Source organism: Chaetodon trifascialis, chromosome 9, assembly GCF_039877785.1.
Source record: "Chaetodon trifascialis isolate fChaTrf1 chromosome 9, fChaTrf1.hap1, whole genome shotgun sequence".
NCBI classification, from domain to species: Eukaryota; Metazoa; Chordata; class Actinopteri; order Chaetodontiformes; family Chaetodontidae; genus Chaetodon; species Chaetodon trifascialis.
Window position 1 is genome coordinate 28,864,342 of NC_092064.1, and position 11,962 is coordinate 28,876,303.

General features: G+C 49.8%; 3 protein-coding genes across 5 annotated transcripts in view; 1 reads left to right on the plus strand and 2 right to left on the minus strand.

Moving 5' to 3' along the window:
• Positions 1-2,344, plus strand: part of LOC139336171 (leucine-rich repeat and fibronectin type III domain-containing protein 1-like protein) — a 224,813-nt gene extending 222,469 nt beyond the window's left edge. For all 3 annotated transcript variants that reach the window (XM_070970119.1, XM_070970120.1, XM_070970121.1), the window contains exon 16: positions 938-2,344. The gene's annotated coding sequence lies outside the window, so the exon portion shown is untranslated. The remainder of the gene's footprint in view (positions 1-937) is intronic.
• A 3,801-nt stretch (positions 2,345-6,145) lies between these two features.
• Positions 6,146-8,688, minus strand: LOC139336465 (CD5 antigen-like). Its single transcript, XM_070970598.1, has 7 exons — positions 8,370-8,688; positions 7,991-8,293; positions 7,362-7,667; positions 6,980-7,288; positions 6,563-6,892; positions 6,244-6,329; positions 6,146-6,157 (listed from the first exon to the last, which is right to left on the minus strand). The coding sequence occupies exons 1-7, from the start codon at positions 8,686-8,688 to the stop codon at positions 6,146-6,148; spliced, it is 1,665 nt and encodes a 554-aa protein (XP_070826699.1).
• A 269-nt stretch (positions 8,689-8,957) lies between these two features.
• Positions 8,958-10,998, minus strand: LOC139336467 (CD5 antigen-like). The gene is made up of 5 exons (XM_070970600.1): positions 10,953-10,998; positions 10,147-10,243; positions 9,494-9,813; positions 9,147-9,298; positions 8,958-9,023 (listed from the first exon to the last, which is right to left on the minus strand). The coding sequence occupies exons 1-5, from the start codon at positions 10,996-10,998 to the stop codon at positions 8,958-8,960; spliced, it is 681 nt and encodes a 226-aa protein (XP_070826701.1).
• Between the last annotated feature and the right edge of the window lie 964 nt (positions 10,999-11,962).

Consider the following 11,962-nt stretch of genomic DNA (forward strand, 5'->3'; position numbering starts at 1 on the left):
CTGCTGGCGAAACTAGAGATGAACAGCTTCACTGTCTTTCGCCCTTTAGGTCGACTCATATTTACGTTTCTCTGCTCGCGGCGACCTCAGATTGTCACTGTGGGACTCGTCGTCGGTCGAGCTGCTCGGTCCTTCAGGTGTGAGGGCGGGTCGTGGTCGTAGTATCTCTCCGTGCGCCGCGGTACAACTTTACCATCTGCTTTATTTATCAGACGTGTTGTGATGCTGTTTGTTTGCCCACGGTCTGGATTTCAAGTACAAGTACAAAGAGTTTGTGGGTGTGAAGAGGTAGTTTCCACAGCAGAGTCCAGGCAGGAAATGGGCTTTAAAGCCTGGAGCATCAGCGCTCTGCCAGGCTGCCACTGACTCACAGTGCTGAAAAACAACCTCACGGACCCCCGAAGACACTGTGGGCTTTTGTGATTTTGGACGAGGTGGGCGAGGATGTGTGCACTCTGTTTCTTTTGTCCCAAAAAAATGGGATGTCTGAAGTTTAGGTTCAAACACAGAAACAGCAAATACTCAGAAAACGTGCTCGCTGCGAGAGAAAGGACTCCACGAGAGGCCAGCTGATGGAAAACACAACAGAAAACACATGAGAATGAACTGTTACTTCGTATTTCTACTGCATTTCAGAGCCCAGCTGTGTACTTTTTACTGCAGTCATCGTCACTGCTTTAAGACAAAGATTCATACCAGTATATGATGAAGATCCTTCTTAACCTGCGAAAACGCTGCTCACACGCTCACATCAGCTCTGATGATGGATGAAACGCAGTACTTTTACTCTTTATGCATATTTGCTGATAAACTTCAGCCATAATTTACTTGTAGTGGAGTATTTTTAAGCTGGTATATAGTTAATTTATAAATACTGAATACTTCCACTAAAATCAGGCTTTAACTGCTGTCTGTCCCCGTCTCGTGTCTCCTTCAGGTGTCACGTGGTCACATCCTTCTTGTGGACTCAGTGATCAGGTTTTCGACCCAGAGACACAGCGAGCCTTCTGACGCCAACTCAACCAGACGGGATGCGATGTGGACATCCTGTGGGCGGCCTGAGGGGGAACCACGGCCCACCTGACGGCGTGCAGAGGTCTCCGCAGCGCCGGGACCGGACATGTTGGACACAGGTCAGGCTCTGGGCTTTGAACCCTGCTCGTGTCCGGTGCTCACCTGGAGCTTGAAGCCTTGGATCGGACGAATCGGCCTGGAAGCTTCTTTTCAGAGGTATCCAATGATCTGACGGGGTTTTGAAGGGTGTCGGCTGGATTTGGTCTCTGAGACAGACAGCTGGAGTCCATGCGGACGCTAGACGCCGCTCTGGAATACACTGGAAGGATTACCGTGGATCTGGAAAACCCATTTTAGGACATTTTCCAGGAGGTTCTCGGTGGTGGTTTGCGGATGGTCGGCGGCACCGCTCCTGTCTTTGCCCAGCATACAGTCACATGCCAAAGGATTACTACAGTATTATGACAGCGCTGTTACCACATGGGGAGAATAACGGACTTCCTCTCTCTCTCTTAGCGGTCAAAGAGAAAACACGTCGGGCCTTGGGTTGAAAATATGAGCACAATGTCAGCGTCTTGTCTCAAAGCATCAATAATAAACTGTCAAACTAAACGGTGAACTTCTCCGGCACTTTAATCCTATGTTTTCATCTCATCTCTCTCTCTCTCTCTCTCTCTCTCTCTCTCTCTCTCTCTCTCTCTCTCCCTCTCTCTCTCTCTTCATGAACAGCTGAATAGTATACTCTCCAGTATTACCAGTCTAACTCTTCTGGCTCTGAATGACTTAGATAATGTTGAAATAATCGGTGTGTTTGCGTTCATGGTGGATTGATTCTCTCTGTGTGGGAGTACAAAAAAAAAACCTCAGTGTCCCGAGGACGGAGCCTTGAGGAACGCCAGCGAGGATTCGTCGCAGGCGTCCGGCTCTGCGTTTGAAGGTGAAAATGGTGAATTCTGACGTTTGACGCCGGAAAGCGACTGTACGAGACACCGGTGAACTCGACCATAAGTGTTCCTACTACTAAACGCTGGCACTCGAGATCGTTAAATGTATTAAAGGGTTTTAAAAGATGGCCAGCAGAACTTGCGCTGTCCCGCCCCCTCCCTCACCCTTCCTCCCCCTTTGCCGTTTGACAGTGTCTGTGTTTGTATGTGACATACACCTTACAGTCTTCAATGGTTTGATACCCATGATTTACTTTGAATATAACGAAACAAATGACCACTATAAGGAGAAAAAAACGCAACGACAACATGCGAAATGGGGATTTTATGCTTTCATAGATACAATTATGTGGATTTCTAATGAAATAAAAAGGTATTTTTCTTGGAAAAAAGGGTGTGTGTGTTCAGATTTGGGCAGAAACTCTCTGTTTATGTGATTAAATGAGGGGGATTAAAGAAAAAATGGAGCCGAAACAGTGGAAAATTACATCAGCCAGTATCACATTCTGCATTTTTGATTTGACGTGTACATTTTTTAACATTTTTTTACTCTGAAGGATCAGACGTAGACCTGAATACTTCACTAGAGAATAAGTTTAGAAAACATTCGTCGTCCTTGCAACATTACTGAGCCTGTAGTGACGTCTTGGTTGACTTTAAAGCCAATAAGGGATTGAAGTATTCCTAATAAAATGCCCAGTTTGTAGGCTTAGAACAACAGAAGTCGTGCAAAACAAAGCAGATACAGCGAGTTAATTGAGCTTCAGAGGTGCTGGTTGGTGCTTCCACTCTGTATTCAGAGCCAATCACAATCCAGCTCTGTGCACACGACTCACTCTTGGATCAAAAGTAAATAAGCACGTTTACCAAACGTTTACCTTTGACATCAGGACTCATTGGTGCTGGCTGGTCGAAGCGATCGTGTCGAGGTCCAGCTCTTCTGCACAGTCACGTCTGAATGCTAACAAAAGCTGGTTTGTGCTGCGACGTCTTGCAGCTGAACGGCCTCGTCACGGTTAGACGGCGCTAAATGTTTCCAGATGGCCTGAACCGCCGCTTCAGTCACCCAGCAGAGAACTTTTAATGATGAAGGGCGGCTCTGCATGTCATCACCGTCCTTCACACACATCTCCAGAATGTCAGCCTGTCACGAGTAAGAAAAGCTCGTTTTCCACTTTGACACATTGATTTCTGATGTTTCACAGAGGATGTTCAGTGTTTGTGTCTGGAAGCAGCATCTGCCTTCACTGAGGCTTTAAACGGTGTCACTGGCACTTTGACCTGAGTCAGCTGTGGAGATACGACCTGACGACGCTTCATCCAGGAGCTGAGCTTACAAATACAGTGTGTGTGTGTGTGTGTGTGTGTGTGTGTGTGTGTGTGTGTGTGTGTGTGAGTACTGAATCACACAGTCAACATTTAAAGCAGCATTAACGTTTTTATTTCTACGACGGGACCCAGACTTGGTTCTGTGTTTTGGTTGAGTCTCACGGCTCTCATTGTCTTTGTTTGTTCGCAGCTGTTTTCAGGAACAAAACGTCCTGGTAAACCGACTGTAAACAACCTTCAGCAGACAAACAAGGAGACGACGAAGGATGTGGAACATCTTGGTCTGAGCTGGTGGAGATGAAACTGAGCGATTATCGGACCAAAAACATGAATCCACATCGGCGAGATCGTTGTTTTGTGTCTGCCGATGTGGAAATGAGCTGCTGTTTGCAAACATTTCACCATAAAAACTGGATCATGTGTCAGTCGTTGTGTTCACGCCTGGAGTCGGTCATGGCCGCTGTAAAAACCAGTCTGTGACTTGAGCTCAGGTCCTGAGGTTTGTTTCGGTCTGAAGCTCCGTTGTTTGTCAGTTTGCTTTCAGCTTGTTTACTGCTGTTCCAGTCCGTCATGTCCTGTCAACACGGCCTGTTTTTCCTGTCAGAGGCCGAAGGGAAAAGAATCAATTCAGCTGAAGTCCAGAAACACTTCTGACCAGCTTTCATCCACACGATCGACAAAGTTTAATTTTTAAAGGCTCATTATTGAACTGTTCAGACTCATCAGCCTAACAACAAATGACGTCTCATCAGCTCCTCTTCACAGGTGAAGTGTCCAGTCTTTGTATATTTTAAGCAGAAGTCTCAGAACACAAACAGGAGAAGCATCAAATACCCTGATGGTCAACGTCCTTCACACCTGTTAACTTCTCATTGGCTCTCTTAGTTTCTAGAACGCTGCCACCGCCCCGCATTGGCTAACAGAAGCGCCAGTCATCTCATCAGAGGAGAACAAGGCCCCTCCATCCAGCAGCTCTCATTGGCTCTTGTCAGCTGTGGAGATAGAATGGAGGTTCCTAATTGGTCGAGAGAGGTGTCAATCCAAAGGTCAGAGTGCGGCGGCCATCTTGAAACCAACATGTCACCTGTGCAGGTGTGCTTACAGGAGCTATCGTCTTCCAGGTAGTTTGAGTTGATAAAACATCTTTCTGTGGATTTTGATCGTGTTTGGGACGAAATATTTAACGGACTGAGTCATGTAACCGATTCCAACGTAACCGATCGTGTTTATTGGCGTGTTATTGATCGGTGGCTCACTCAGACTTCATCAATGAGTTGTCTGTTTTGTAATTGTTCGTTTGTTTGTCACAAGAATGTTCTAACGATGTGTGCATGAGAGCAAACTTAAACGCAGCAGGTGTGTTCACTGACGGTCGGAGTGCTGAACTCTACGACCGTCTGAGTCACAGATCTGCAGACTGAAACCGACGCTTTCATTCAGTCACATCCAGTTCATCCATTCACGAGATCAGCGTGAACAGCAACAGGAAACAGGAAGTGTGCTGGTTCATAAACAGACTCAGACTCAAGAACACGAAGCCTGCGTGTGATGTTGTTGTGTTTGTTGTTGTGTTGTTGTTGTCGTTGTTGTCGTGCAGTTTCAGAATGAAATCAGGCTTTTGCAGGATAAACCTACGCTGACTTCCTGCGCCCTGATTGAGGTTCAGGTACAGTGGAGCTCTTTACTTCCTGGAAGCAGACTAAGAGTTTCAGGAAGTGCGAAGCAGCTTTTGACCCATCGTTTCCTCCTCTGAAGGTTTTGTAGAGCATCACTTCACCTCACGTTTAGTTTCTTTAGACACGTTATTCCAAAGCTTCACGCGTCACCAGAGAGCGTTCAACACTTTATAAAACCACAGAGGAAGAGGTTTTCAGCTGTTTCATCACTGTGTCGTCGTTCCTTCATTCAGCTGTAGCTCAGCTCAGGTCAGTCAGGTTTAATCATCACTCGACCACGACGACATCGTCCAAACTGTCTTCTGTGTGAGAGACAGACGAGAAGAATTCAAAGTATAATCCAAATATTTCATCTGACAAACTGTTTGACTCTTGTCTCTTATTTCGCTCGGCTCTTATCTTTTCAGGACGGTCATTTCATTTCCGGATCCAGCTGCTGAAGAGGAGAAGCGATGCAGATCTTCGTCTGTGTGCGTCGATCTGTTGGTGATGCCTCGGGGGTCCAGCAGGGGGCTCCTCTCCTCCTCTTCCTCAGTACAGACGAGTGAAGGCAAGAGCTGACAGAAGACTCACAGCTGTTTGATCACTGACATTATTGACGTTGAATGTGTCTCTGCAGCCAGCAGGTGGAGCTGTTGAGTCAGTTTTCACAGCTCCTCATGGAGCAGCGTCCGGCCTCGAGTCCTCATGAGGACAGACGAGGAGCTGCTGTGGTCTGTCGGAGAGTCGACGGCCTCGTTTGTGGGAAAAGTTTTTCACGCTGAACTGTTAAAGTTTGTCTGCTGTTGGACGATGTGTCGAATCAAAGAGACGTTCAGGAAACACAAAGGTTGCACAATGACTCAGCCATTAACACGTCAAAGTTCGAGGGTAAATCTAAATATCAAAAGTGAATAGCACCAATCAATAATCAATAAAGACTTCTGTGTAGAAGTTTAATGCACAGAGACACCATCACTGATAAAATGAAGTAAAAGTGGTGGCGAGGTGAAGAAAGGCTGCGAGGCGTTCAGGTGTTCAGCTCTACGCGGGAGATCAAATATTCTGAAATCTGATGTCACTTCCTGTCGTGGTTTGAAGGAATTTTATCTTCCAAAAAGACTTTAAGGAGCAGCTTGATGCCGAGCTGGACAGGAGGAAGAGAAGTGAGTCCACTGGAGGTCAGAGGGACCACAGCGTCTCTCATCCACGTTTCTGGACAGACGAGAGCAAAAAGACGTCCTGTTAGTGCTGACGTCACCGCTGTCCTCTACCTGAACACACCTGAACACTGCACTCACCTGAGAGTGCAGGCAGACAGCAGAGATCAGCGCCGTTACGCCGAGCAGGAGGACGACTAGTCTGACCATGAGCTCAGTGAGAGAGGCTGAAACACAAAGCATCCGATCACATGACCTCGTTATGTTAAAGCGCCTGAAACCATCCGATGGAAGCGATCAATATTTAATCACATTCTTATTAAAATCATCGAAATGACTTCGTGAGCGGAGGCACTGAAGTCTCACTTCAGTGGTTTTGTCATAAGTTTAATATCAGACTCGGCGTCGTGTCTGAACAGCTGCACTCACCTGCATTCAGACAGGTGCTGCATCAAGTTACCTGAGACGGTGAGACAGAGCGTCTGGCTCTCAGAGGACACGTTCTGGGAGAAAACATGGACGTGGTAAACACAGCGGTAGCCCCCCTGGTGGGTGTGGTCTGCAGCAGAAAACAGGAAGTGGGCAGAGTGATTGACAGCCGGCAGGGTGTAGTTGTGAGCTGTGGTGGAGGTGGTGAAGATGAGCTGGAAGGAGCCTCCTGGGTACTGCGGTTCGATGGAGCATGTGACGGTGAAGTCGGAGCCCACGAGCACCTGAAGCCCCTGCTGCTCGGCCCTGGAGGCCCCATCAGTGGAGGGAGAGGCGGAGACGTTTGGCTGGGCCAGAAGGCCTGATCAAAAACAAGGGAGGTGATTGGCTGAAGGAGCAGACGTGTGAACAGAGCGGAGCCGCACAGCTGGAGACGCATCAGCATTACCTGAACAAATCACCTGGAGGCCCAGAGAGCTGTCAGTGGCGGTGTTCAGTGTCACACAGTCCCGCAGCGCAGACGCTGACTGGACACAGAGAGGCTTGATCCACCACACAGGTCTGTACGAATCCTCGTCTTCGAGCGTCTGCGTTGACACGGCGGATCCGCAGTCCAGCAGTCTGCACGCTGCAGCTGCAGACGTCTGGTCCCACAGAACCTCATCGTCGGCCACTGGTCTCCACTCGCCCTGGACCTTCATCTCCAGTGCACCAGCGCAGCGGCTGGGCTCGCCCACCAGCCGGGCGTCACCTGGATCTGAGCGCAGACAGGACGCGGGTTAGTCGAGGAGGTGAGGCGGGGGGCCGAGTCACAGCTGCAGCTGTTCTACCTGAGCAGGTGAGTCCAACGGCTTGTCCAGAAGAGCAGGTGTGTTTAGCTGAGCCAGACCCTCCACAGTCCAGGAGGGCAGACTCGTGGCCTTCACACCGGAACCCCGTGGCCCACGCTGGAGCCTCCACGTCCTCATAGAGCCCCCCCTGCAGGGCTGAAGGAGCCCCACAGCCGAGCTCCCTGCAGACCACCTCTGCCTCCTGCTGCTTAAAGTCATGGCCGCACACCGGGGACCAGGACTGGTTAGACCTCACCTGCAGCCTACCTGAGCACAGGTTAGTCCCGTTCACCAGCCTGACAGACTCTGTGGATGTGGTGGAAGAAGTACTCACATGTTTTACTGGAGTGAAAGTAGAAATACTGCAGTGTAGAAAACAACAGATCTACAGTTTCTGTCTGACAGAGATCTTCATCAGGCTTCGTCTTTCGTCTGATTCCTGGCTTCAGTTTGCTTTTTGACGTGCAGACTCTACGCTCTGTTTGGAGTAAAAGTATCAGCATCGAAACGTTCTCAGAGTACTTAAAGTACTCATCATGCAGTTGTTTTCAGCACCAGATTCGTCATGTGACTGGATTATAACTCTGCATTCATGTATTAGCAGCCCATCACAGTGTCGGTGGTGTTACCTGAACAGGTGATCTCCAGGCTGGTTTCGCTGGTCTGGTCTCTCGTTGTCACACACTCCTTGAGCGTATGTTCAGACTGAACACAGGTGGAGTTCATCCACCACACAGATCGTTCTGCAGAATCCGTTTTCCTCGCTGGAGAAACAGGCGAGCCGCAGTCCAGCCGTCGACACGCGGCGGCCGTGACCTTCAGGTCCCAGTCGAAGTCTGGGCTGTCCACGGCCCTCCAGTCTTCATGGTGTCTCACCTCGAGTCTACCGGCGCAACGACCGGCTCCCCCCACCAGCCTGACCTCATCGGGGTCTGAACAAAGACGGCGATTCGATGAGGATTAGAAGGAAATCGACTTAAAACAAAAGAACCAAAGCTGCAGCTCTACCTGAGCAGGTGAGTCCAGCAGCTTTTCCAGAGGAGCAGTTGTTCTGAGCTGAGCTGTCACAGTCCAGGAGAGCAGACTCGTGGCCTTCACACCGGAACCCCGTGGTCCACGCTGGAGCCTCCACGTCCCCGTAGAGCCCCCCCTGCAGGACTGAAGGAGCCCCACAGCCGAGCTCCCTGCAGACCACCTCTGCCTCCTGCTGCCTAAAGTCATGGCCGCACACCGAGGACCAGGACTGGTTCGACCTCACCTGCAGCCTACCTGAGCACAGGTTAGTCCCGTTCACCAGCCTGACAGAGTCTGCAGAGAGAAGCTTCATGATGGCGCGTTACGAACTCTTTGAAACAATAATGAACAAAACTCACACAACCAAAGACCAGCAGGACGGGAACTGGATCACAAGCTGCCAGGGAGGGTCGAAAAAGAGAGATCTGAAGTCCAAAGCTGCCGTTTGAAGGCCTTTAATTAGCTCATAGCGTCACGCAGCAGCTAATGAGCGTCCTTCAGACGCAGCTTTTTGGAGAGCAGATCTCTCTGGTTGTCTCTTTTTCTGTTTCTGTGTTTCTGACTTAGAAATAAGGCACGCAATCAATGTGTTGACATGAAAGCTGATATGTGGTTCACACCAGTGAAGGTGTTACCTGAGCAGGTAATCTGGAGGATGAAGGATGAATACAGAAGCTTTTTATCACATGTCGTCAGGGAAGATGCTTCACAGACAGACTTGAACCCCCAAACAAAAGTGCTTGAAGACGTCCTTCGTCTTGTGGTTGAAACCGCAGAGCCACAGTCCAGCAGGCCGCACACTTCTCCAGCTGACCTCAGGTTCCAGTTTCTGTCATCCACTGGTTTCCATTCACCCAGTTTGTTCATCTCCAGCATGCCATCGCACCGGCCGCCTCCTCCGACCAGCCTGACGTCAGCAGGTCCTGATGAGGAAAAACTGACTTCATCAAACAAGAGAACCAACAGGACACCTGAAGGCAGAGGCAGGACTGCGGCCTGGGCTCACCTGGGCTCACCTGGGCTCACCTGGGCAGAGCAGGTCAGGCACAGGACTGACAACAGTTCACACCTGCACCTACAGGAAGCTACCTGTGAAAAGTAAGAATATAAACAAGTACCTGAGCAGGTGAGTCCAGCAGCTTTTCCAGAGGAGCAGTTGTTTGTAGCTGAGCTGTCACAGTCCAGGAGAGCAGACTCGTGGCCTTCACACCGGAACGCTGTGGTCCACGCTGGAGCCTCCACGTCCTCATAGAGCCCCCCCTGCAGGACTGAAGGAGCCCCACAGCCGAGCTCCCTGCAGACCACCTCTGCCTCCCTCTGGTTAAAGTCATGGTCGCACACCGAGGACCAGGACTGGTTAGACCTCACCTGCAGCCTACCTGAGCACAGGTTAGTCCCGTTCACCAGCCTGACAGAGTCTGCAGAGAGAGGAGCAGAACTGAACAGCTGGTCAGACTCACGTCTGCCTCCATGTCAGATAAAGGGTGAAGGAGACAAACGTGCGGAGCCCTCTCGTCCTGCAGAGGGCTCCTCGCTTCAAGCCTGCTGTCAAAGAGACAAAGTGAACTGCAGCCTCAGCCGATGGCACCGACCTGAACAGCTGATCTTCACAGTGGAGGAGGAGGGTTCGTCTATGAGCTGCAGCGATATAGCCTTGAAAAGGTGGTGAAGGTATTTGGGTGTAGCAGGCAAATGCTGCGTCGTTTGGAAAGAAACTACGGAGCCGCAGTCGAGCTGTCGGCACACTGCAGCCGCCCGTGTCCGGTTCCACTGGCCAACCACGGCTTTCCAGTCCCCCAGGTGTTTCTCCAACAGCCTACCAGCACAGCGGCTGGCTCCGCCCACCAGCCTGATGTCATCAGGCGCCACTGAACAAAGACACAAATGATCAGACGAGGAGGCTGCAGGTGTCACAGCAGACACCATCAATCTTCTTCCTCCGTCAGCTGCACAGAAACCAGCAGGAACAAAGAGGTTCAGTCTGGTTTGGATCAGAGCGGCAGACAGTCCGGACCCCGGGGCCAACCTGGCCTCCATTCAGGACCCCCACCTGTCAGGAAACACCACTGCAGAGCCGTCACAACCAGCTTCTCCCCTCTGGGGGGCGCTGCAGAGCTCAGCAGCAACCACAGCCAGCACGCATGGTCAGATACTCAGAGGTTTGTGTGATTCTGGGCTTTTATTTAAATCTGCATTTATTTCTTTGCACTATTTATATTTTTAATAACTTCTGTCTCAAGAAAAAATACTCAAACAGCCTCGCTGTTCTTTACATTGATTTAGTTTTCCAGTAGATTTCCTGTTTTTACTGTAATTTTTCTGAATGTTGTGTCTGTTTGTGTTTATGATTTAATGATTTCATTTCTCTTAATTTCGTCGTCACACACTTCGTTCTGTGGTCGCTGCTCATTAAAAGGCTGCGTTCTTCTCATGTTTCATCAGTATTACAGGCGTCCTGTCCAGCTGTGCAGACACTGGACGAAGGAAGGCATCATCATCATCATCATCATCATCACACCCTGCAGAGGATCAAGTGTGAGTTTTAAAACACACACACACACACACACACACACCTACCTGAGCTCCAGAGCCACAGAAGCACAGTCAGTCCTCTGTGGTCCATGTCCCCTCACTGTGTCCTCTGAAGCAGCCTGTCAGTGTGTCCTCATCAGGTCCATCCCACTTCCTGTTCGCCCTCACAGAGACGTCTCAGGGACCCAGATGTCTTATCTGAGACGTCTCTTTGCTGAAATAGGTCAAATCAGACACATCTTCGTTTCACTGAAGTTTCCTGAAGACGCACTCAGCGAGCATGTTTCTGAAAGTTCAGTGCACAGCGTGATCTTCTACTTCTTCCTCCTCCTCTTCCTCCTCCTCCTCCTCCTCCTCCTCTTCTTCTTCTACACTTTTATTTTTTTCATCTTCACGGCATCTGAAAATAAGTTTACTGGAGGAGTAAGAGGAGAATCACTGTCTGTCAGTCTGCAGAGCTTCAGCTGCGTGCAGGTCCAAACACATTGACCCTGACCCTGACCCTCATCATCATCATCATCATCATCATCATCATCAGGGCCTTCCTTAAACTGAGGCCTTTGAGCTCAAACACTACCAGCCCCAGGAGGAAACACCTGGTAGTTAAACTCGAGTCTAAACTGACACTGACTGCTTCCTGCAAACTTCTGCATTTCAGCTTCTGATATCTCAGAAGAAAACATTTTATCATTTAGCAAAATCCAAGAGAGAGTTCGTGTGATCACTTTGTGTGAACTCAGCCGCCTGGAGATGAACGTGACAAGCAGCGTGTGGACCAATCGGCTCCTCAGATGTGTCGCTTCCTCTCCATCTGCCAATCAGCTCATCAGGTTCGTGCCGCACTGATACGAAGCTGCTGCTTGACATGTGACCTGTCCGTCACCTCACCTGCAGCTGGTCAGCTGACCATCTGGATTGGACGGCGGAGGTTTCATCCAACCAGCAGACAGAGGAGTGAGTGCCACAGCCAGACGCCGCTTCAACACCTCTGTGGTTCATTTACAGGCAGGAGAAGCAACGTTTACCTGAATCCATGAGTCAAAGCTGCAGCGCTG

Coding starts and splice junctions, on each gene's coding strand:
- LOC139336465 (XM_070970598.1), bottom strand. CDS start 8,688: ATGAAGCTTCTCTCTGCAGACTCTGTCAGGCTGGTGAACGGGACTAAC. Junction 7,289..7,361: donor CGTTGGACTCACCTGCTCAG/GTAGAACAGCTG, acceptor GTCTGCGCTCAG/ATCCAGGTGACGCCCGGCTG. Junction 6,893..6,979: donor CCTCCAGGTGATTTGTTCAG/GTAATGCTGATG, acceptor GTTTTTGATCAG/GCCTTCTGGCCCAGCCAAAC.
- LOC139336467 (XM_070970600.1), bottom strand. CDS start 10,998: ATGGACCACAGAGGACTGACTGTGCTTCTGTGGCTCTGGAGCTCAG. Junction 9,299..9,493: donor TGCTGGACTCACCTGCTCAG/GTACTTGTTTAT, acceptor TTTCCTCATCAG/GACCTGCTGACGTCAGGCTG. Junction 9,024..9,146: donor TGCTGGACTGTGGCTCTGCG/GTTTCAACCACA, acceptor TTCATCCTCCAG/ATTACCTGCTCAGGTAACAC.